The 23,803-nt window shown below is 53.8% G+C and overlaps 1 protein-coding gene across 1 annotated transcript in view; it reads right to left on the bottom strand.

Moving 5' to 3' along the window:
- The window catches only part of NLRC3 (NLR family CARD domain containing 3), a 28,865-nt gene continuing 5,062 nt past the window's right edge, over positions 1–23,803 (bottom strand). The window contains exons 2-20 of the mRNA XM_018041029.1: positions 19,086–19,178; positions 18,288–18,349; positions 17,815–18,016; positions 15,975–17,724; positions 14,876–14,962; positions 13,134–13,217; positions 12,413–12,496; positions 10,990–11,073; positions 9,359–9,442; positions 8,717–8,800; positions 8,051–8,134; positions 7,428–7,511; positions 6,795–6,878; positions 6,278–6,361; positions 4,138–4,221; positions 3,662–3,745; positions 2,908–2,991; positions 2,441–2,524; positions 1–2,139 (exon numbers count right to left, since the gene is read on the bottom strand). Of these exons, the coding sequence (XP_017896518.1) occupies positions 2,049–2,139; positions 2,441–2,524; positions 2,908–2,991; positions 3,662–3,745; positions 4,138–4,221; positions 6,278–6,361; positions 6,795–6,878; positions 7,428–7,511; positions 8,051–8,134; positions 8,717–8,800; positions 9,359–9,442; positions 10,990–11,073; positions 12,413–12,496; positions 13,134–13,217; positions 14,876–14,962; positions 15,975–17,724; positions 17,815–17,992 (3,198 nt within the window). The 5' untranslated portion in view covers positions 17,993–18,016; positions 18,288–18,349; positions 19,086–19,178 and the 3' untranslated portion in view covers positions 1–2,048. The remainder of the gene's footprint in view (positions 2,140–2,440; positions 2,525–2,907; positions 2,992–3,661; positions 3,746–4,137; positions 4,222–6,277; positions 6,362–6,794; positions 6,879–7,427; positions 7,512–8,050; positions 8,135–8,716; positions 8,801–9,358; positions 9,443–10,989; positions 11,074–12,412; positions 12,497–13,133; positions 13,218–14,875; positions 14,963–15,974; positions 17,725–17,814; positions 18,017–18,287; positions 18,350–19,085; positions 19,179–23,803) is intronic.

Below are 23,803 nucleotides of genomic sequence, written 5' to 3' on the forward strand. Positions count from 1 at the left end.
TGAGATGGTTGGATGGCATCACCAATTCAATGGACATGAACTTGGGCAAACTCTGGGAGATATTGAGGGACAGGGAGGTCTGCCATGCTGCAGTCTATGGGGTTGCAAAGAATTGGACACAACTTGGTGACTGGACAACATGTTAAGCACGATCAGTAGGATGCTTGAGAGACTTTGAAGGAGGGAGGGGGCCCTCCTTCCAATTCTAGTGTGACTTGTGTTGAGGTCCCTGGAGAGCACATTTTAGCCCCTGAGGTTTCTCCAGGGCTAGTTTCCTGCAAGGCACAGCTGTCTCCAGCATTTGACTGCTGTGACTCTTGTCCATCACCTTCTCAACTCAGCCAGAAATAGTGCAAACCAGAAGACAGTATAGCAGCCTCTTGAAAGTGCTGAAAGAGAAGGCTATCCTCCTGGAATTCTATACCCAGAAACAGTACCTTTCAGAACCAGTAATCTAGTAAAGATTATATAAGACTTCACAGCAAATGTCCCTGCCTTCCAAATAATGTTATTTATAGCTGATTCTTTCCCCGCTAGTCTTGGATCCAATTAAAGCTCTTAAGTTGTTAAGACTCTTTAATAATAAAACAGTCCCAGCCTTCTTGTTTTTTTCATGATGTTGACAATTTTTAAGAGGCCCTGCTAGTTTTTCCCAGAACACCCCTCAATTTGGATGTTGTCTGACTTCCTTCATGATTAGATTCAGATAAACACTTTTGGCAGGAATAGTACAGCAGTGATACGTCCTCCTCAGCCATCACACTGGGGGCACAGGGTGTCCATTTTCCCATCATCAGTGATGCGGCATTTCATCACTGACAAGGCGACGTTTGCAAAATGTCTCCATTTAAAAAAATATTAGACCAGCATATTATTATTATTTTTTTTTTTAGCTTGTGGGATCTTAGTTTCCTCAACCAGAGATCTAACCCATGCCCCCTGCATTGGGAGCGCAGAGTCTTAACCTCTGGAATGCCAAGGAAATCCCCAAAATGGCTCCATTTTTATGGAGCCTTTGTAAATACCTCTCTGGGGTGATACCCAGAGACTGTATGATTTCCTCCCTTAATAGGATTTCATTCATGGTTTTATCATCCGATGATGTTTCTTGCCCAAGTACTCATTTTTAAAGAAACATTTGGAACAATAGTTCCTGTTCAAATTTAAAAAGGATAATTACAGCTTCCTTAACCATTTTCCTTGGTTTTGTAGTTGAAGAACTCCTGATGTTCATTTGGAATAGTTTTCCTTCCAACACTGAAAGGCATCTGAGGGAGTTTATGCCACGTGGAAGCTCAGTTGTCTTGTTCTCATGGGGAAGCTGTAGATGCAGAAGTGCTTTGGGGAACCTGATACAGAAAGATAGTATGAAGACATTGATATTTAACATGCTATTGATAACCACCATGCCAGATTCCAGGTGACATACAGTGGACATAATCTCTGCCTTTGAGAGATTTGGTAATGGGTGAAAGATGACAGAAACCTTGGATAATTTTTTTTGTCTGTGCTCCAGAATCCTATAATTAAAGCCTTCCTTTCTCTTCAGATTTTTTTTCCATATGACCCTAAAGATCATACTCCTGTAGCCTTTTCTTTTTGAAAAAAGATGTTCCCTCTGTCACTGATGCCAAACTGACACTTCGTGGGCTTGAAGATGGCAGTTCATTTCAGAGTGAGGGAGTGATTTTATCCAGGGCAATCATGATAAGAAAAGGTAGGGGCATGTTAAAGACCCCAGGATATAAATAGGCGCTGACTGGCTTCTTGCTGAGCTCTGAGACCCATCCCCGAGTCCCTTGGCAGAAGACCGTCTGTTCTCCGTGCTGTAGCGGAGCGTCCATCTCTCCCCTGCCTGGACTGACCCTGGACCAGGAGAGGGCTCATATGCTCCTCTGGCAGCACCTTTCCTGCCTCCTTGCAGGAGACCAGCGCTCTTGTGGGTCAGCATCATTCCCAGACCGCAGGAGGGCACCCTTGAGAAATGGTCCTTTTGTTGGAAAGCTTTCAGCTGTGTGTCTACCGGATCCACCAGGAACTTGTTTTGCTCACATTTCCACAGTGCACAAGGGAGCATTTGTCTTGATAGCCTCCGAGATCATCCTGGCACCAGATTCTCCAATGTGGTTTCCCTGGAGACTGGAAGAGAAGGATCAGGACAGGGCTTGAGAAACTGGCTGGAGGCCTGAAGGTCCTCATCAGTAAGGAGCAGGTGGTCACTACCTGAAACGCTAAACCCAGGTGAAACTTTCGTGCTTCCACTGTCCCATGGACGAGGCTCTAAATGGCCCCCTTGTATACGGAGTTCCCTGTAGAGCTACTGGCGGACTGGGGTCAGCTGACTCCAAGGTTCAGAGGGGAGGCAGGGCCTGACCTGGACGCACTTCTAAGGGTGAACAAAGCTGGTGGGAAAGGGCAGGTGCCGCTGAGCCCCACTCACTTGATGTGCCGGAGCCCGTGGTTTCCAGACAGTGCAGTGGCAACGCATATCGCCCCCTCCATTCCCAAGGAATTCTCTTGAAGACTAGGCAGAGAAGAGATGGAGATGCCACAGTGAGCCCTTCAGGACAGAAGGACACGCCCAGGAAGCAGCACGGCACTCTTGGAGGGACCCGTCTGGGCCTCATTGGTCCTCAGGTGCCATAGCAACAGCCGAGTGGCATTTAACCCCAAGACCCAAGTCTGTACGCAGCCAGGTTGTCTCGTGCAGGTGCCACAGAGGACGTATGACCAAAAACGCGAAAGGGAACAAACCCATCCACAGTACTGACTAATAATGACTGTAGTATCAGCAGTTTGTATTTTGAAGGGAGCAGCTATAGCGGAAAGCAAGTATTATGCTACAGGGGGAGTCCAGAAGAGAAGCCGGCTGCCCTGAGGCACAGGTACATCTGTGCAGCCACTCACTTGAGTCTCCGGAGACTGGAATTGACCTTGAGAGCATTCGCCAGGGCTTTGGCACCGGCCACCTCGATGGTGTTTCCTCTTAAGCTGTTGAGAAAGGCGGGAACCCTGAGGCGCAATCTCAGGCACAGTGACAGCCGAGAGGGGAGCCCGGCACCCCTTCAGGTGAGCGTAGGCGCCTGGGTGGAGGCAGTGTGGACTCAGCAACTGTAGGGGGTGAGGTTGCTCCTCCCTCGCTCCGGGCACAGAGCAGGCACTGGCTCTGGGGAGCAGGACGTGGGAGGGGTGAGGCCAGCCCAAGCTGGGGGTCTGTTGGAGCCCTCGTCCTCCATGTTCATTCCAAAGAAAGGGGCGGAGACCAGAGACGCAGCCCTCCACCCGGAGGCGCCTGTGCGCTTGGAACCCCAGCAGTGCAGGAGCAGCGAGGACCAGACACGCCCGAGAGCCCCACAGAGCTCGGGCTGGAGCTCGAATCTTCTCTCAGGCTGGGTCAGTGGCCACTGCCCCCTCCCCAGGGCCCCTAAACGGCCTGGGGACATGTTCAGTCTGGGCAAGGCCAAGGAGAAGAGGACCCACGAGTGACCCCCAGGAAAAGAGGGTGACGGGGCTGGAGAGGCCGGGGCTGCTTGATCTCTCTGAAGGCGTTGAAGTGATCTGGGAGTTTCCACGTACGTGTCCCCCTTCCATATATGATCACTCTGAGTCAACAGTTTGACTTCGTGAGCAGGAGGCTGTAGCCAGGGACTGGAATACTTACTCTAGAATCTCCAAGGTTCTGTTCACAGCCAGGGCCTCCCCGAGTGCCTGGGCCCCCGGAGCACCGATGGAGGCCACCTGGAGACTGTAAGAGGAGATGCGGTCAGTGCAAATGGGCAGCCCCCAGCCCGCACACCCGCCGGCCCAGCTCCATCCGCATTCACCCTTCATCTCCACCCCCTTGACCTAGGGCCGAAACTGGTGAAATAGCGCTGAAAGTTGATGGCCTGTGGTGTGTCCAGAGAATGCTGCATCTCCTGCCCACACTGATGCCAGGCAGAGATCTGGACACAGGAAGTGCAGGTGTTCTGGAGAGTTTGGGGGACACCCCCGGAACCCCTAGTTCTTACTTTTTAGATGTCTGATGTCCTAATCACTAACATTAAGAAAGTCAAACCCACTTGCCTTGCCTTGGGAAAACAGGGATGTTTAGTGTGGAAGGATGGCTAAGGACCAGCTGTGCACGTCAGGACTTACTAGAGAGCAGTGAGGGCTGTGTTCACCTTCAGCGCGCTGGCCACCGCAGAAGCACCTTCGTCCCCGATGGCATTCTCCTGTAAACTGAACGCAGAGCCTGACCCCTGGGTGCACAGGACCCGAGCCAACGCTCTGGCAGGATGTGCTGAACTTGGACCTTCTAGATTTAAATCAGAGCACACACCCCATAGTAAATGATCTCTGGGGATCATTGCACTTCCTGTGTGGCCACTGCCCCATAGCCGCCTAAGACTGCTCAGTGTTCTGGAGTCTAGACCATTAGGCAAAACAGAAACGGGCACATGGAAATACTGTCCACAAGAAACTGGTGTGATTTTCAAAGCCATCCCCAAAATCAAAGCCCTTAGTCCTCAAGCCATTCTTGCTGGTCAGTGTTTTCAGCTTTCCACCTCCACCCCCACTCCTTTTTCTTCCACATTGGAGGAAAGTGGCAGGCTCTGGAGCAATAAATGACTAAGAGTTTAGTTCAAGTGGACATTGGCACATTTGAGGGAGCAGTTTGCATTGACAATGTTAGCAAACATTTAAGTGCCTTGGGGACCATCAAGCCCAATCCTGGCCTCTTGGAACTCAGGTAGGGGAACATGTGAGATGAGAGTCACCAAGTGTGAGGTGCCCTCCCCAGCGTGGTCACAGAGGCTGCTAGGCAGAAATAGGTCTAGACCAAGCCTACGGGTGAGAGATGGGGGCGGGCCTGGCACATCCAAGGAACCCAGAGGAACTGGGTCAAGTTGCTGGAGTGTGGAGTGAGGCCCCAGGGATGCAGAGGAAGCAGAACTTCAGGGCTGTGGGAGCCACACTGAGGGCTGGACTTCACTCTGCAGGCACTGGGCAGCCAGCTAAACTTGTCCAGGACGGGATAGACTGACGTTTGGGAGAGATCTTTGGCCGGCAGTGTGAGAGGAGCGACTGGATGTGGAGGCCGCGGCGGTGAGGCAGGTGAGTGACGCTAGCCACCTGGACAGCGGCTGTGCGGGTGGAGGGGGCTGGGTGTAACGCTGGGAGGAGAAGCATCAGGACTTGGGAGCTGAGCTGCGGTGGGAAGTGAGGATGGTGGCATTTCTAGCTTGCACAGTTGGTGCCAGAACACCTCGCACGGTGAGGAACCAAGAAGCAGGCTTGTGGGGGAGGCAAACCAGGTCCCCCCAGGGAGAAGTTGAGTGGGCAGTGGACATGGGGGTCTGAAGCTCAAGAGAGAGGACTTCAAGGGGAATTGGAGCCCTGGGTGAGGAGGAGCTTCTAGAAAGAGACATCATTCAGGGGAAGATGACCCAGGATAAGACCCTGAGGAATAGCATGCTCAGAGCCAAACGGAAGGACCTGCCAGATGGCGTATATCGGAAGCTGTGGGAGCATGAAAAGCAGGTGAAGCTCAAAGGTTAAACGCAGAATGAGCACCTCACTCAGCCGGTCTGCTCCCAGGCGTGCACGAGAGAATTAAAAGCATGTATCCACACACAGAAACTTGTGCATGAATGTTCACAGCAGTGTTACTCATAATAGCCCAGAAGTGGAAACAGCCCAAATGTCCATCAGTGGGTGAGAGAATAAGCATCATGTCTGCCCATGCGGTGGAGTATTATTTACTCATGAAAAGGAACGAAGCCCTGATACATGCTGTAGTGTGGATGGACCTTGACACCGTTACACCAAATGAAAGACGTGAGTCAGAAAGATCACATATTCTATGACTTAAATTTTGTGAAGTGTCCAGAATAAGCAAATCCATAGAGACTGTGGATCCGTGTTTGTCAGGACTAGGGGGCTGGGGAGGAAGTGGGGAGTGAGTGCTGATAAGCATGAGGTTTTTCATGGGGTGACTAAAGGGTTCAAAAATTGATTTTAGCGATGGTTGCCCAGCTTTGTAAATATACTAGAAACCAGTGACGTGTACACCTTAAAGAGTGGATTATATCTCAGCAAAGCTGTTATTTTGTTAAAAAGAATATATATATATATATATATATATATATATATATATATATACATAACACTAAGTCAGATGGAAACATGCTCTCTGGCCCTAGAGCAGAGGAGGCTGTGTGCTGAGGGCAGGAGAGCTGGTGGGCAGCAGGGTGGCTGACTCTGCACCTCCCACCCCCTTGGAGGCCCCACTTACTCGAGGCTGGTCAGGCTCGTGTTGAGCTGTAGTGCTTGTCCCAGGGCCTTGGCAGCGCCGGCCTGGATGAAGTTCCACTGCAGGCTGGGCAGACACACACACACATCACCACATGGCCCAGGGCAGAGCCAGGAGGTCCTGGAGCTCCAGAAAGAAGGGGCTTCTCCGAGGAGAGTGACCAGAGGGGGTGGAATCCTTGGGGTTAGGATCCTGGCCAGGGTGGGCAGAGCTCCTGCAGCCCCCCACCCAGGCTGGTCCCAGGGGGTCAGTGTGCACTCCGGCCAGTGGAGGGGCCCTTGCATGGAGTGTATGACACAGCGCAGCATGGGCACCCACCTCCCACCACTGGCCTCTCCATGGATTGGCCCCAGGAAACAGAGCAGGGGGCCGGGCACAACCTGCTGAGGCCATGCCAGGGCGGGGACCCTGCGCCCGACTTGGCCTCCTGCCTCCCCTGGTTGAGTGGGGCCCTGCCGCTCTGGGAGGACAGGGCTGGCTGGGGGCGCCGTGTACTCACTGAAGGGATGTGAGGGCGCAGTTTTCCCTCACTGCCTCTGCGACGGCCTGGGCGCCCTGGTCGTGGAGTAGGTTGGCTGTCAGGCTGGGCAGAGGGGAGCGGGCAAGTGAGCCGGAGCCAGCAGTGCAGCCCCCATCCTTGCTCCCTGGGGATCCAGACTACTCCTGGGTCCCCAGCCCCACCCCAGGTCTGCGTCTTGTCCCCCGAGATTGCGGCTCAGGCTCTTGGGGCACTTGAATGCGCTCCCGGGCGCCATGCCTGCCGTGCGTCCTGGGGGTGGGCAGGGAGCAGGCTCTGCTTGGTGGGCCTCCATGCCTAGTCACCTGCCAGGAGGTGGCAGAGCTGCCTGGTGACTCACTCACTCCTGGCCCCTGTGCTGGGAGCCCCCCACCCCGCTCCTATATTGTTGCAGGGGGGCAGGCTCAGGGCAGGGCAACCGTCACCACTCACTCCATCCTTGTATACTTTGCGGCATCAGAGGGGGATGTGTCAGGGTCACCTCCAGGCCTCCCGGCCACCCCCCCAACCACACCCTTCTCCCAAGGGCCCGCCCATCAGCTCCCAGCCTGGAGTGGGCAGGGCCCCCGGTGGCATAAGAGAGCCTTAGGAAGCCCCTCCTGCCCCCTCACGTACTCTAGGCTCTTCAGGGTGCTATTGGTGCGGAGAGCACGTGCCAGATCCTGGGCTCCCTCCGGGCTGATGGAATTTTCTCGAAGGCTGAGGAAAGAGAAGACCCTGAGCTGCTGATAGACAGGGGAGGCCTTTGGTGGGGTTGGGGGGTGGGTGGCACAGCACCCAGGTGCTCAGGCTGTTTAGAAGCCAGGAACCCCAGGTGGGCCCTGGCTGGAGGCGGGAAGAGCCCGCTCCAGGAAGCCCCCCTTGCAAGGCTTGCCAGCCACGTGTTCCCCTGCCCAGGACTGTCCACTGGAGGACAGACAGTCCAGGAGGAAGAGGACAAGATGCCAGGACCTCAGAGGTGTGAAGGGAGGGGCAGGCTGGAGTGCTTGGTGGGTGTAGGCTTGCCCTCAGGAAGTGGGTGGCAGACCTGCCCGCTGAAGCTGCCTTGCTCCCCTCCCCTTGAGCAGGGGTGCAGGCGGCCAGGCTCCAGCGCCAAGCTGCCCAACCGCGGCTCTTCCTCCTCTGAGGCCCTTGGGGTGGGGGTGGGAGTGGGGGCTTCTCAACACCAGCCTTTCCCTCCACAACCCAGAGTCCCTTCAGACCCCCAGCCAAGGAACGGAAGGAAGGGCGGGGCTTACTTGAGGCTGAGGAGTGTCTGGTTTGTGCAGAGGGCCCCCATCAGCGCTGCCACTCCCGGGTCGCTGATGGAGTTGCTTTGCAGGCTGCGGACAGAGGACAGGGTGCCCTGGGCATGGCCGCCTCAGGACCCGCGGGGAGTCCAGCCGGGGTCATGGGCACTGAGTGCAGCAGGGGGCTGGGGGCCCTGTGCCACCCCCGTGCCCTCCTCATTCCTCTCCCGTGCCCCTCAGTCCAGCCTCTGCCAGCTGAGGGCAGGTGGGTGCAGCACCACCAGTGCCAGAGTTTAGATGTCGCCTTGATTTGGGTGGCTCCACATGACTTCTGAGGGTACATGTGTCTGCAGCCCCCAGAGAAAGCGGCACAGCCAGGTGTCCCCACTCCCCACCACGGGCCCCGGAGCCAGCCCCCTCCACAGCCACCTAGGCCAGCTCCTAAAGGGCACTCGGTGCTTGTCACTCTGAGAACTCTAGAACCAACACCAACCTACTGTCCAGGGAGAGGGAGCCGGCCAGGTGGGCTGGATGGAGAGACATTCGGAGCACACAGTGCCTGGGGTTGGGGGCTGGTGGGTTCTGACTGACTTCTACCAGGACCCGCCCCTCTGCTGGCCAGGGAACCTGGGCGGGGAGTCATCCTCTACCCACAGCCACCCCCGGGGGACTCACTCCAGGCTCTTCAGGCCCTGGTTCACCATCAGGGCCTCCGCCAGGGCCTTGGCGCCTCCATCGCCAATGCTGTTACTGGAGAACCTGCAAGAGAAGGGACATGGGTGGGGCAGCCGGGCGGGATGAGGCCAGGAGGGGTCAGAGTCCGGGAGCCCTCCAGGGAAGGGCTGTCTCTGGTCTCAAGGGTGCCCAGTACACAGTCTTCTGCCTGAGGCCGGCTGGCAGGTGGCCTTGTAAGAGATCAAGGTAGCAATGTCCTTGACTCCTTGATGGGGACAGGGCCAACTCTTCAGTGAGAGGCATTTGTGATCTTTATATGAATGTGGCTGGGATGTCAGTAAAGGTGAGCTTGAGACAGTTGGACCTCACTCTTCCCTGGGAATCTGGATCTCCATTCTCCTGGCTCAGGGTTTTGGAGTCCAAAACCAGCTATCTAGTACCCATGCAGTCAATCATTCATTCACGCATCCATCCGCTTACCCACTCATTCATCCATCCAGCCATTTACTGACTCATCCATCCACCCATTCAGCCAGCCAGCCAGCCAGCCCTCTACCCCCCCCATGCTCACAAATATCTGTGATAAGCTCGGCATTGTGCCAGGCACGAAGGGTACCAGTTTGGCCCTTCTGCGTTTCTCACATGAGCTCCTTCAGACTCCTGTTTTGCTTCAGGGCATCTGCCATCTGCTGGGTTCCCACTGGCCCGATGGAGTTCTTCTGCAGGCTGAAGGAGAAGGGTCCTTCGGTAAAGCTGGCCACAGGCATTCCCAGGCCGAGGATAGTCTGGTTCAAGTTTACCGCAGCATGGGGGAGGGGTCCTTGGATTGTTGCCAAAATGTTGCTAATAGACTGATGTGAAGACTAAGAGGCTACTGGTGGGGGCTTCCCTGGTGGCTGAGTTGTAAAGAACCCTGCTGACAATGCAGGGACACGGGTGCGATCTTCCCTGGGTCAGGAAGATCCCCTGGAGAAGGGCATGGCAACCCACTCCAGTATTCTTGCCTGGAGAATCCCATGGACAGAGGAGCCCGGTGGGCTACAGTCTACAGGGTCACAAGAGAGTAACACACGCCTTAGCAACTGAACAACAAAAAAGAGGCAAGGGCAGCTGGGCCTTCCCTTGAGGGGCCAGAAAGCAGTGACCAGCGGACACTGTTAATATCCATCAACTTCCAAACTGGAGACTTTCTGAAGACTTCTACATACAAGTCCCACCGGCCCCTCACCTGACCAGCCTTCTCAACACTCAGCAGTCTGCCTCCATCCAGACCAACCAGCAGCCTTCCCCCCAACCCTACAGTCCTCCTGAGGGCAGACCCTGGCTTAGGCTCCTGTCTGCAGAAGCTACTTCCTCTTACACTAACTCTGGAGGAGGAAGACACTTCAGGAGGAGCCCTATATTCATCCTGGAAGGACAGGCAGGCCAGGACCTCATCTGTATGAGGCTAACTACGATCTACACAAAATGGAACTTTCCTTGGTCCCAGAAGAGCAGTGGGGAGAAAAAACCCTCCCCTCCCATAGAGTATTTCCTTGAGGAAACTAGGGATTATAAATCCTTTCCCTGTCCCTTTGAGAGTATGTAAATCTTTTTAAGAGCTATTAATAGAAGTTAGCCTCTTGCCAGACTTACAGCCTAGGAATGTCTTTTGTAAGGGCCTCTGTGCCATCTCTTTGAACCCTGCGCATCAAGGACGGGAACACCTGGTCTGGCTGTAAGTGCCTGCTTGTCATTAAGACAGGAGTTTTCATTTTCCTCAGCACGAAGGCAGGAGGCAGGCATGGACGGCTCCCCCTCCCAAACGACAGGCAAATTTAGGATAAACTAAGTATGACAAACGGTGCTATTCCAGTTCTCTTGTTTGAGGACAAGCTATGGTCTTTGAAAACCCCCATGTAAAGGGTTGTGTCTGCTTGGCTGCGGGAAAGGGTGAGATTCCTTTCTGTCTTTGCCATCCCACTGGCGGATCACCTGGGATGCTCACTGCAGGCTAGCTGAGTGCTTGCTCCAGTAACTAAGCTGTTTCGTACTTTTCTGCATTTGTGGAGAGGATTTCCCATCTTGGTGGGAGGCTCTGTTTGTAATTATTCCCCCAACACCCATTCTCCAGAAAAGCAGTGGACGTCAGGTTTTCCAGGGGCCATGCAGATGGCTCAGAAAGCCTCTGGGCTTTGTCCCATCCACCCCTCTGTGCAGGAAACAGAGAGGCCCTTGGGGGAGGAGAAGAGAGGATAGAAAGCTGTTCTCTGCCAGCCAGCATGCCCACTCACTGCAGCACGGAGAGGGTCCGGTTGGTGGCCAAGGCCTCAGCCATGGACCTGGCACCGTCGTCCCTGATCCTGTTGCTCTGGAGGCTGTGGAGGTAAGGAGAGGCATCACTGGTGGAGCCCAGGAGGGTGCCTGGCAGGCCCGCACCCCACACACCCAGGCAGTGGGGGAGCTGGCCCTTCCCACCGCTGCTCTGGCCTCAGGCTTTCCTGGGTTCTCCAGGCACCTGCCTGCTGGCTGTGGACAAAGAGCCCCTGATAACTGGACCACAAGGTCATTGATAGTCTGAATTACAGCTGAAACATAGCAGCCAGGTGTTGGTGAGGACGTGGAGAAATTGGAGCCCTCATCCCGGTTGCTGGTAGGAACATTAGACGGTGTGGCCTCCGAGGAAAGCAGGCCAGGCCGTTTCCTCAAAAGGTTAAACACAGGGTCACCTGTGACCCAGCAGATCCCACTGCTATGTATCCACCCGGAAGACCTGAAAAAAAGGTCCTCAAATGCTTGTACACAAATATGTACAGCACAATAGCCAATAGCTGGAAACAACCTGTGTCCAACAGCTGGCGAATGGATACACAAATCGTGGTCCATGTAATAGAATATTATTCAGCCTTAAAATGGAATGGAATACACATGCTTCGACATGGATGAACCTAAAAACATTCCACCGGGTGTTGAGAAGATAGGAACAAAAAGTCTTACTGTTTGATTCCGTTTACATGAAATCTTCAGACAGAAAGCAGATTGGTAGTTGCCAGGGGCTGAGGGGAGACGGGGGCATGGGAAGTGATTGCTGATGGGTAGAGGGACTCCTTTTAGGGGGATGTAAATACTTAGGAACTAGATCGAGGTGTTGGTTGCATTTGAACTGAATGTACATTTGAACTGTACACTCCAAAATGGTAAATTTTATGTGAATTTTGCCTCAGTAAAACGAAGGAAATGAGCAAAACAAACAGACAGTAGGCATCAAGGCATTGTATCCATCAACTAAGGATGGATACAGCCACTGGCCCCTTAAAGGAGCCCAGCAAACCTCAGCAAACCATGGGAAGCATCTGGAAGATGGGATTTCAGTGTCTTGGAAGGCACCTCAGGGATCATCCTGATGTCATGGCCTTGGGGACCTCCCACTCATGGAGACAAGAGCTTTTCCTCGAAGACTGTTTTGCCTGTCAGACCTCCTCGTACCTCTGCCCCTCTTCTCCTCCCTCCCCCATTCAGACCCTGAGCACAGGCGCGGTGAAGAGCTGGACTTAGAAACTTGCTCAGCACACAGGATGCCCTGGCATCCACTGGATGGAAGCCAGTATCTTGGGGCTGCTGTTGGGAATTACCTCCCGCTGCACGGGTGGCACCTGAGGAGATGGTTTTCTGAGCCACCTCCTGGGTGCAGAGAGGCAGCAGGCAGGTGAGACATACCTCAGAGAGGCCAGGGTGCGATTAATCTTCAGAGCATCTGCCAGCGCCTTGGCCCCCTGAGGTCCGATGGAGTTACTGCGGAGACTGGTGGAGGAAGAGAAAGGACCAGTTATCCAGCTCCCGGGGAGGAAAGGCAGAACAGAAGTTACTCAGATCTTTAAATCCATGCTCCTCGAAGAGAATGTGCCAGGGTTTGTTGTGTTAGTTGCTGAGTCGGGTCTGACTCTTTGTGACCCATGGACTGCAGCCCGCCAGGCTCCTCTGTCCATGGGATTCCCCAGGCAGGAATACTGGAGTGGGCTGCCACTCCCTTCTCCAGGGCATCTTCCTGACCCAGGGATCGAACCTGGGTCTCCTGCACTGCAGGTGGGTTCTTTACCGTCTGAGCCACCAGGAAAGCCCTGTTTGGTGGGACTGGGGCAGAGATCTTTGTTTAGGCAAATGAGGGAGGCATTCCCTATGATGGCCCCACATGAAGGGGGGAAGAAAGCAGGGTCTGATGGACTAGTGGGCTTGGGCTGAGTGTGGAGAGGAGATGATAACACCAGGTTCAAGGCCAATATTCTGGTGCTTCCCTGAGCGAGTCCCAGCCGCTGAGCAGGAGCCAAGACTTGGCTGGCTCAGCTGTCCTTCCGGCCCACCCTGGGGAGAGTGTTGCCTAGGGGGCTTCAGACGACGGCTCACAGGCTCCCCCCATCCCAGTGGTGAGGGTCCTACTTACTCCAGAGTGGTCAGGCTTCTGTTGACGAGGAGGGATCTGGCCAGAGCTTTGGCCCCTTTGTTACTGATCTGATTCTCAGCCAAGCTGCCCGAAGAGAAGGAGAGGGTGCTTAATGCGGGTCTGTAACCTCATCACCTCTTCTGCAGCTCCAGGCCTGTGATGCAAACCCGTCAGGCACCATAGCATCATCAGGGCCTGGACGCAGGTAGAGACCAGATGAGCCAGGCCCAGCAGATGGGCATGGTAGGGCCAGAGTGGGTGGCCTTTCCTTCACTTTAGCAGAGAGCCCCAGTGTGTGGGTGCTCCGCCACTTCAGTCGTGTCCGCCTCTTCGCAGCCCTATGGACGGCAGCCCGCCAGGCTCCTCTGTCCATGGGATCCTCCAGGCAAGAATCCTGGAGTGGGTGGCCATGCCCTCCCCCAGGGGATCTTCTCGACCCAGGGATCTAACCTTTGTCTCATGTGTCCTGCACCTGCAGGCGGGGTCTTTATTACTAGCACCACCTGGGAAGGCCAGCAGAGGGCCCCAGGGAGAAGTTTGGCCAGAATTGAGCGCAACAGCTTCTCACAAACAGTACAGCAGAGAGGATGGGTAGTTGCTGCAGGCGACCACGGGGATTCCAGCCAGGGCTGTGCTGGAGAACCACCTCTCAGGCAAAAGCAAAATAACAAAGGCCTGATTTGTTGTGATGGCTAATTGCCATGGTGTACAGACTCCCACTGTGGCCAATTTCTAGCACTGTCAACATGTAAAAATTCCTGAGAACGTTAACGGTCAGCTCTCATGACCTGGTGGCTCTCATGAACTTGTGGCTCCAGCACACCCGTGGCCCCCGTCCTTTCTCTAAAGCAAGAAAGGAAAATGGTTGAGCTATGAAGCTGACTTTAACAAAATGTACATCTCTACCTACCTGGAAAGGGTGCACCCCGAACACACTGAGGAATGGTCCAGGGAACCCTGAACCCCTACTGTTTACCCTCCTCAGGCACAAAGGTCACACATGTCACACAGAGGTTGAAGGTCACACAGAACTCGCCACTCTGACCACCATCCTCAATGGCTTGCTTTTAGTCTGGACTCAGTCCATATTTTTGTCTTTTCAGATAAAGATAATTTCAAAAGCTGGAAGCTTATGTCAGGCTTATGAAAAGTTACTCTCTGAGTCTTATTTTCACTAAATCCACTTCCCTAGTTCTCCCAAAGCCAGCTGCCGGTCATCACATTGATTCAAATCAGGTGTTATTCTCCTATTTATAGGAGAGATTTCATGAGCATATAGATCTGCTCTGCAGTTAGTATATAAACTGTCATTAATTAGTAAAGATGCGATGTTTAAAATTGTTTTAATTAATATGAATTTTTTAATTTAAAAGTTTGGATTTTTTTTTTTTAAGCTGTAATCCTGTGCTCAGAATACCATCTGAGGGCAAACTCTGAGGGGAATGTAGAGTGGATCGGGCCTGGCGGTACATCCGCGCATACAGTATTGGGAAAAATGTATCTACGGTAGCATCGGACTCTTGCCGTATCCTTTCTCTCTCCTTACAAGTGAGGTACCTGGGCCTCTGGAACTTTCTGGAATGGGTGGAAACAAGCAGTCTGCACCTTGAGCCACACGCCCCGTAGATACCTCTCTCGGAAAGTATCACAGGCCACTGGAGCAGAGAGGAGGATGTGAAAAGAGCCCCAGACCTGGAGAGACAGGTGAGCACCCTACGTGGGGTCTCCTGGGTCTGTGTTACCTGATCCTCTGAATGCGACAGTCTTTCCCACTCAGCACGCTGCCCAGCAGCTCCATCACGGGGTCCTGGAACTGGTTGGTGTCCAGCCTGGTCAGGAGGAACAGCAGTAGTGAGTGGTCCTACCGCTGCCCGTGGGCAGGTGGGATGAGGCCCCTGGCACCGGAGTTGGGGCTAAGCTCAGACACCTAGGCTGAGACCCTCTGCCGCCCCCTCCTCTCCATCCCAGCGAAGCCCCAGCTGAGCGGCTCAGAGATCTGTGCCAGGACACCCACGTGCTCAGAGTTCTCCCACCAGGCAACTTGGGAGGTTCAGTGGCATAAACGGTGGGCCTCTGACCCACAGGGCTGTCTTCCCTGCAGCCCCCACACTGTGTGTGTCAGTTGGACAGCAGCTGCCCTCCTTTAAGGACTGTAGAAGCTATTCTGAGGTCTGCAGTGGCCCTGGTCCTACAGCCTTCCCCTCCCCACCACCGAAGTCCAGAGAGTGGGCAGAGGACGACAGGCTGGGGGTGGAGCAATGGGCGTGGCCTCTGTCAGCACTGGGGTGCTATACGGGGTGTTGTGGGTCGAGTGGTGTCCCCCTGTAAGACATACTGGTGTTTACAGCCCCCCACCCCCGTGCCTCAGAAATGCAACCTTCTTTGGAAATAGGGTCGTTGCAGATAACGAGTGAGGATGAGGTCATAGTGGAGTGAGGTGGTCTGTAACCCAGCGTGGGGACCAGTGTCCCCATGAGAGAGAGAGATCAACAAGAAGACAGACATGGAGGAGACAGCCATGTGACCTCAGAGGCAGAGCCTGAGTCTGCAAGCCAAGGACTGCCGGCAGACACCGCAGGCTGGGAAGGCCAGGAATGACCCAAGGACCGTCCCTACAGGTTTCCCAGGGAGCATGGCCCTGCTGACGACATCCTCTTAGACTCCAGTCTCCACAACTAGGAGAGAAGCAGTTTCTGTCCTTTGAAGCCGCCTGGGTCGTGGTCCTTGGTGACAGCGGCCCCAGGATGGGACATAGGCGGGCGTGGGGTGGGAGGAGCCAGCCCGGTCCTCACTGTACCTTCCTCCCGCCCACCCTGCACTGCCCCTGCCCCCAGCGCCCACCTCAGGTTCCGGCAGTAGAGCAGCTGGGGCAGCAGGCTCTGGAGGACGCCCGGGCTGAGGCACAGGGGCAGGGACGCCTCCGGGGCGCAGACGTCGGACACCTGCAGGAGGTAGGCCAGGGCGGCGCGGTGCGGGGGGCCGGTCAGCCTGGCCAGGCCCCCGCTGGCCACGGCCTCCTCCACGCTGCAGGCCAGCTCAGTGTGCTGCAGCTCGCGCAGGCAGTGCAGGACGTTGACGGCCCGGGCGCAGACCGCCACGTCGGGGCGCAGACAGCCCTGCAGGAGCTCGGCCACCTGGGCCCGGTAGCCCTGGTGCTCGCCCTGGGTCAGCAGGGAGCCGGCCAGCAGAGCGTTGACCCTCGGGGACAAGAGGCCTGAGAGGAATCGCAGGAAGACGTCGAGCCGCCCGTCCTCCGCCTGCATGGCCCGCTGGGCCGCGCTCCGGAAGTGTGTGAGGAAGCCCAGCCGGGGCCAGGACACGCTGCCCTCGGTGAAAAGGTCGAAGATGGCCCTCTTGGAGGCGCTGCAGTAGTACGCGGCCGCCACGAACTCCTGCAGGGACAGGTGGGTGAAGCAGTAGGCGGCTGCGGAGGCCAGAGTCTCCTCCCGCTGCAGGAAGCGGCCACACAGGGCCGTCTGTAGCAGTGTGAGGTCCACGCCCAGCACCTTCAGGTCAGGCTCGTAGAACACATACTTCTTCCTGACCAGCCCGTGGAAGGCCAGCCGGCCCAGCGTGCCCACCAGCTTGCGGCCGCTGTGGGCCAGCTGCTCGATGCGGGGGCTCGCCTTGGCCTTCTCCTGCCCCTCTCCGCCAAGGGCCATCCTGAAGTACCACGCGTAGAGCTCACACAGGGTCCTCGGGGGCCACAGCTCGGCGTCCGGGGACCCCGGCCTCTTGCGGTGCAGGTGGCCCAGCGCTGCCCCCGCCAGCCTGCAGAAGGCCGGGATGGTGCACATGAGATACAGAGTCCGGTCAGCCTGCACCTGGCTCAGGACCCAGCCCGTGAGGATAGGGTCCTCGGGGAACATCTGCTCCAGACAGGTCTTGATCTCCTCCTCGCTGAAGCCCCGGATCTCGGTCATCCGGTCCACCAGGCCCCCCGGAATCTGGCCAGCCGCGCCGGGACGGGAGGTGATCCAGACAGACACTTCCGGGAAGAGGTTGCCCCGGATGATGTTGGTGATCAGGTGGTCCACCTGGATCTCCTTCTTGGGGTCCGTGCAGGCCACAGTGTTGGAGAAGTCCAGGGGTGTCTTACACTCGTCCAGGCCATCCAGGATCAAGAGGACTTTGCTCAGCGCCACTGATGCCAGGCCCGCCTCCCCAGCGTGTGGGAAGACGGAGCGGAGGAGTCTGTCTGCAGACAGCTTCTCGTGGGTGTTGAGATCCCGGAAGGTCAGGGGCAGTACCAGCGAGAAGTCCTTGCCCACCTGCCCCCGGGCCCAGAGGTGAACAAAGCTCCTTACCAGGGTGGTCTTGCCCACTCCGGCCACCCCGATGGTGATGGAGATGCGGGGGGGGATGGACACACGCGACAGGGGCAGGAAGAGCCTGTCCAGAGCGATGGTCTTGGCTGAGCACCAGCCCCCGCGCGTGGCCTCCACCTGTGTGAAGTCATGCTCCCTCAGCTGCAGGTCCGTCAGGCCCTCCACCAGCAGGAGGCTGGTCAGCCTTGGGGAGGGGCTGCCCAGCTCGGGGCTGACCCCGGTCCTGTTCAGCAGGGCCTCCCGGTGCCTCTGTATCCTCAAGTCTGTGGGACAGAGGCCATGGGGGAGGGTGGGACAGGGGCGGGGGAAAGGGGAGGGGGAAAAGGCCCAGGGATCCCCATCCATAGGCCTACCATTGCCATGGGGCTTCAGTGGGCATTCTGGCGTCCTGCTGGGGGGCTGCGGGGCCTGGGAGCCCTGACCACCTTTCCCGGCCAGCAGGTCCACCAGGGCTTTCACCTGCTCGGCCGGGGAGCTGGCGGTGTGGCCTTGGCCGGTCTCCCCGCCTGGGCGCAACTCCTGCTTCCTCATGGAGTCGGGGACTGCGGCCAGGGGCTGTGGAGAGAGGCCTGGGCCTGCGGCCTCTGTCGTCCCACCCAGTGGCCTGGGACAGGCGACCGAGCCTCAGGGCCCGGGTGGGATGAAGGCCCACTCTCTCTCCCTCCCCGGATGGTGGGCAGCCGGCCCTCGGTCTGGCCTCCAGGATGGGTTTGGTGGGGCGGGGGGGGGGCGCGGTTTGTTCCTGGGTGGCCCCAGTAGGCCCTGCTGCCAGGAGCATCGCCAGGGGCAGGGGGCCCCGGGCTGGAATCTGAGCTCTGCCACTTACCGTCTGTGCGACACTGAACAGGCCGCCTGAGCTCTCTGTGCCGTGGTGTCCTCATTTGTAACCTGGAAACGGGGCTAATTAGGAACAGGTCCACTGGCAAGAAGGGAAGGGTGGAAGAGGCCGACGGGGAGAGGCTGCGGGCGGTACAGTTCCAGCCCCATGGCCTTCTGGAAAAGGCAGAGCCACGGAGATAGTGACCAGACAGTGGCTGGCAGGGGTCTGGGGAGGACGAACTGGCGGAGCACAGAGGATTGCCGAGGCACGGAAGCGACTCTGTGATACTGCAGCGGTGTATGTGCTCGTCCAAAGCCGTAGAAGGAACAGCACCAGGGGTGACGCTGATGCCGGTTCTGGACTCTGGGTGACCGTGACGTGTCAGTGTGGGTGACCGACTGTGACCAGCGTGCCCCTCTGGTGGGGTGGGTGGGTGTAGGCAGGGAGGGGGAAATCTCGGTCTTTCCCAGTCAGTTCTTTTATGAACCTAAAACTGCTCTAAAAACTAAAGTCTGCTAATTTAAAAAGAAAAGAAGAAAGGAGGAGACGAAAGGGAGGGGAGAACTGGTTCTCAGAGCAGCCACTCAGCTCCTTTCGTGTCCTGTGTCTCCGGGAAGCACAGGGGCCCCTCCTGAACTGCATATTTTCTGCCGGGGACAGCGATGCGGGCGCTGAGAGGCAAAGCCCCACCCGCCCACGTTCCCTTTCCTCCCTGGGGACTGGAGTGGATCCCATGGCCAAAGCTGGCCGCCCCCGTGTGCCCCTCCCTCAACCAAGGAGGGCACCGGAGGACCCCTTCCTCACCTGCAGTGGGCAGGGTGTCCAGCCCTCGGCAGCCCCTCCAACAGGGCCCCAGGCACTCAGCGGGCAGGGGTCGGCCATCCTTTGTCCATGGGCCTAGGAGAGAAAACAGGACGTGAGGCTGGGCAAAGGCTACACCTGCTGCCTTGGGTGGCAGAGGCAGTGGTTGACCCACACCCTCCAGCCCTGGAGCTCTCTGGGTCCTGATAGGGTTCGTTTAAGAGAGATCCACTGGCTATAGCCCCCAGGATCCAACATACTCCTCTACCTTGGATTTGAATTGGGGTTCCCAGGCACTTTATTTGGGATGGATCTTTCTACCTGGAAAATACTAAAAGAAGTTTGTGTGTGTGTGTTCATTTGCATCCAACTCTTTGTGACTCAGCAGACTGGAGCCTGCCCGGTTCCTCGGTCCATAGGATTCTCCAGGCAAGAATACTGGAGTGGGTTGCCATTTCCTCCTCCAGGGGATCTTCCCAGCCCACAGATCAAATCTGAGTCTCTTGAGTCTCCTGCATTGGCAGGCAGATTCTCTACCACTGAGCCACTTGGGAAGCGCAAAAGAAGCTTGGCAATATGTAAAACAGTATTTTCCAAGCATTCAGTTCATGTTGACACTGAAGAGTTAGTGCAGCCAACTTGAGGTAGATAGTGTCCAACTGGGCTGAACTACACTGGGATTTCAGAAATAGGCCAGGGCAAGGCCACACTCCCTCTACTTCTCCAGGTCCCTTCTGGCTCTTTTATTTCATTTTTCTAAATGTTAAGAACCGAGGGGAAAAGAAACTGGCTAGGATACTGGTTTAAGTTGTGTTAATGTGCATGGATTAATGGAGCTGTTATTGAGGTTTTCCTTTAGATCCGTTGCTAAACTATAGTTTTCCTTATCTAGATCTTGCCAGTTTCTTCTTTGTGTGGAGTATTTTTAAATAATTCTTGTTGTTGTTATGAATTTTTTGGTGTCAAAGAAGACCGTTAGATTTCGTGTGTTTTAGTCTCATTATCCCATCCAGGTGTTAAGTATTCCCAGGAGTTTTCATCATTTCTCAGTTAACTCTCTTTAGGCTTTTGAGGGGCTTCCCTGGTGGCTCAGGGGTAAAGAATCCGCCTGCCAATGCAGGAAACACGGGTTCCGTCCGTGACCTGGGAGGATCCCACATGCCGAGGAGCAGCTAAGCCTGTGTGCCCATAGCTGTTGAGCTGTGCTCTAGAGCCTCTCAGACCTTGCCTCCTGACCCTTTTGTGAGTCACAACTACTGGATGATTGTTCTGCAACTACTAAAGCCTGTGAGCCCGAAGAACTCTTGCTCTGCAACAAGAGAAGCCGCCGCAGTGAGAAGCCACAACTGGAAAGCAGCCCTTTCTCACCGCAACTAGAGAAGAGCCCAGGCAGCAACAAAGACCCAGCACGGCCAAAAATAAATGATTTATAAACCAGAAAAAAAAAAAAAACCCTCTCTTTAGGCTATTGAATGACTGCAATACAATAATTTCATCTCTTCTCTAAAAAGAACTCTGATTTTGAACACTTGCTCTGCGTGGCCAAACCTCACTGTTGCTGCCAGAAGTGTTGAAGGACAGCAGTTGTTGCAGGCATCCTTGTCCGACTCCTGACTCTCCCAGGAGGAGTTCTAGGCCAGACTGTTAGACCTGATGTTTTTGACTGGTTTCTTTTATTTCTCTTTAACTAAAAGTTTCTATTTATTTTTAAACTTCTTGGGCACACCGAGCGGCATGCACGATCTTAGTGCCCCGACCGGGGATGGAACCCGTGCAGTGGAATCTTAAGTGCTGGACTGCCAAGGAAGTCCCTATGATCAGTTTCTAATTAGTTCTCCTCTTGGGAAAAGATTCCTTCAATTTCTCTTTTCTTCTTGCCATTCAGGTTCACACTGGGTAATACTTTGTTGAAGGTTTACTGTGTTCCTGACCTTCTGTTAAGCACTGGACTCACATCATTTCCTTATGTTCTGTAACAATTCTCATTACCATTGTTTCTCCCATTCTATAGAGGAGAACATAGAGGTTCAGAGAGGTTCAACGACTTTGCCCAGGGATGCATGACCAGGAAGCCGTTGAATTGGACTAAAAACCATGGTTTCACTGACAATAGGATTTGCGCTGTATAATCTACCTGCCTCGTAAGGTATGTTTCCACATTTTATAAAACTTTTAGGCTTGTCTGTTAAATGAGTGAATGACTTTTTAGCAGCATTGGTCTAACCGCACGATTTATTATCCTTCCAGTCATTCATCCAGCCGGCAGATGTTTACTGGGGGCCTGATGTGTGCTGTAGGCACTGGCGCTGTAACGGTGAACAATTAGACCAAGTCCTTACCTTGTGAGTGTGGTGGGAGTGGAAGATAACGGCACAAGAAGAAAACAAGTGACTAAGCAGGGCCTGATGGCAGTTAGTGCCTGAATAAAATAAACCGTGCGCATGATGGAGAGGGTCAGGGTCCGGGGAGAGGGCGGGGGGAGTCCCAGTGGCCAGAGAGCTGAAAGGTGGGAGAGAGTCATGCAGAGAACCAGGAGACCAGCAGGCAGGACGAGGCCAGTGTGGACTTCCCTGCCGGTTGCCAGAGCACAGTTGGTGAGCAAGTAGGCTCACCACGGGGTTAGGAGGCAAAGTCAGAGGGGCTTGAGCCCTGGTCCTCAGGAGTGTGGACGTATCTCAGTGAGTGTGTGAAGCCACAGGAGGGAGTGCCGTGACTGATCTTGCCTGTAAACTGTGAGCTGCACTTGTGGATTTCCTAACTTCAAACCAAACTTGCAGTCTTTTTTTCTCTTTTGGTTGCTTCGGGTGTTTGTTGTGGCAGAACTTGCATTTATTTTTTAATTGACTAAATCTATACTTTATTCCGGAGAAGGCGATGGCACCCCACTCTAGTACTCTTGCCTGGAAAATCCCATGGACAGAGGAGCCTGGTGGGCTGCAGTCCACGGGGTCGCTACTAGTTGGACACGACTGAGCGACTTCCCTTTCACTTTTCACTTTCATGCATTGGAGAAGGAAATGGCAACCCACTCCAGTGTTCTTGCCTGGAGAATCCCAGGGACGGGGGAGCCTGGTGGGCTGCCGTCCATGGGGTCGCACAGACTCGGACACGACTGAAGTGACTGAGCAGCAGCAGCAGCAGACTTTATTTAGATTTCCATAATTTTTTTTTTCCAGACTGTAAACTGTTCACTTTGTATTGGGGTCCAGCCGATTAACAATGTTGTGGTAGTTTCAGGTGAAAAGCAAAGGGGCTCAGCTGTACATATACATGTCTCCGTTCTCCCCCAGACCCCGCTCCCATCCAGGCTGGCACAGAGCATTGAGTAGAGTTCCATGTACTATACAGTAGATCCTGTTGGCTATCCATTGTAAGTATAGTGGTGCGTACATGTCCACCTCAGACTCCCTAACTATCCCTTCCCCACCTTCTCCCCAACAGAACTTGCAATCTTGAACATAATCTTCCATTATTATTAAGCTATGTATACAGCAGGGTGGGATAGCACAAAAATATAATCATAAGTCAATAAAACATAATATGGGATCCAGGAACAAGCATATATTTATATTATTTATATAGGAAGGGATTTGGTAATGTGACAAAAATAACATTTCAAGTCAATGGGTTTGGCCAGCCCATGAAAAAATTTTTTTGAATTGTGCATCACATTAAACACAAAATTTCTCCGTAAGGTTTGAAGGACAGTTTTGCTGGTTTTAGGACTCTTGGTTGATAGTTCCTCTCTTTGAGCACTTTGAACATGTCAGCCTACTCTTTTCTGGTCTCCAAAGTTTCTGGTGAGAAGTCTGCTGATAACCTTATTGAGGATCCCTGGTATGTGATGATTCGCTTCTCTCTTGCTGATTTCAATATGGGTTTTGTTTTTTGAAAGTTTGATTATAATGCGTCTTGATGTGGGTCTCTGAATTAATCTGACTTGGAGTTTGTTGAACTTCCTGTATGTTTTACAGTGTGTTTTTATGTGAGAAAAAAAATCAATGTGCAAAGGAGAATTCATATAAGAGACTTAAAAAAAATAGGATACCATTTTTGTCTGGCTAGAGGATAGCTGGAAATATATGACAGTGGGATTAAGGAAGTGCTTCTTATTTTGTGAATCTCAACTGCTTAGAATTTGCTAACTGGTATGTATTGCTCTCCCCTCATTTAAAAAGATCACTTATAGAATTATAAAAGTAAAACACTAAAATCACAGAAGTAACACAAAAGTAAGTAAAATATAAACCTCACTTCTGCTCCTCAGGGGTAACCTATCCTGGTTGATGGTTGCTTTTTTTAGTTTTTAATAAAGTAGGTGCTAGTGCAATAGGGCAAATGAAAGAAAGAAAAGACATCAAGATTAGAAAAGGAAAAGATAAATGTATTTGATCATTATTCATAATTGACATGATTGTATATATTGAAAATCCAAAGGAATCTACGATAGAACTGTTAGAACAAATATATGAACTTCAGTTTTCTGGACACAAGATCAATACACAAAAAGGATCAGTTATATTTCTACTTACTAAGTAACACTCAAATCAAAAGTAAAAATTTGAAATGCCATAAAATATCCAATATATAAGAATAAATATAGCAAAAAAAATTTCATGACCTCTACGCTGAAAACTATAAAACAATTAAGAAAACTTAAAATTAGGGATTTGCTATGTTCATAGATCGAAAGACTTAATATTATTAAGATGTCTGTTTTT

The sequence above is a fragment of the Capra hircus genome, chromosome 25 (genome assembly GCF_001704415.2).
Source record: "Capra hircus breed San Clemente chromosome 25, ASM170441v1, whole genome shotgun sequence".
Lineage (NCBI taxonomy): Eukaryota > Metazoa > Chordata > Mammalia > Artiodactyla > Bovidae > Capra > Capra hircus.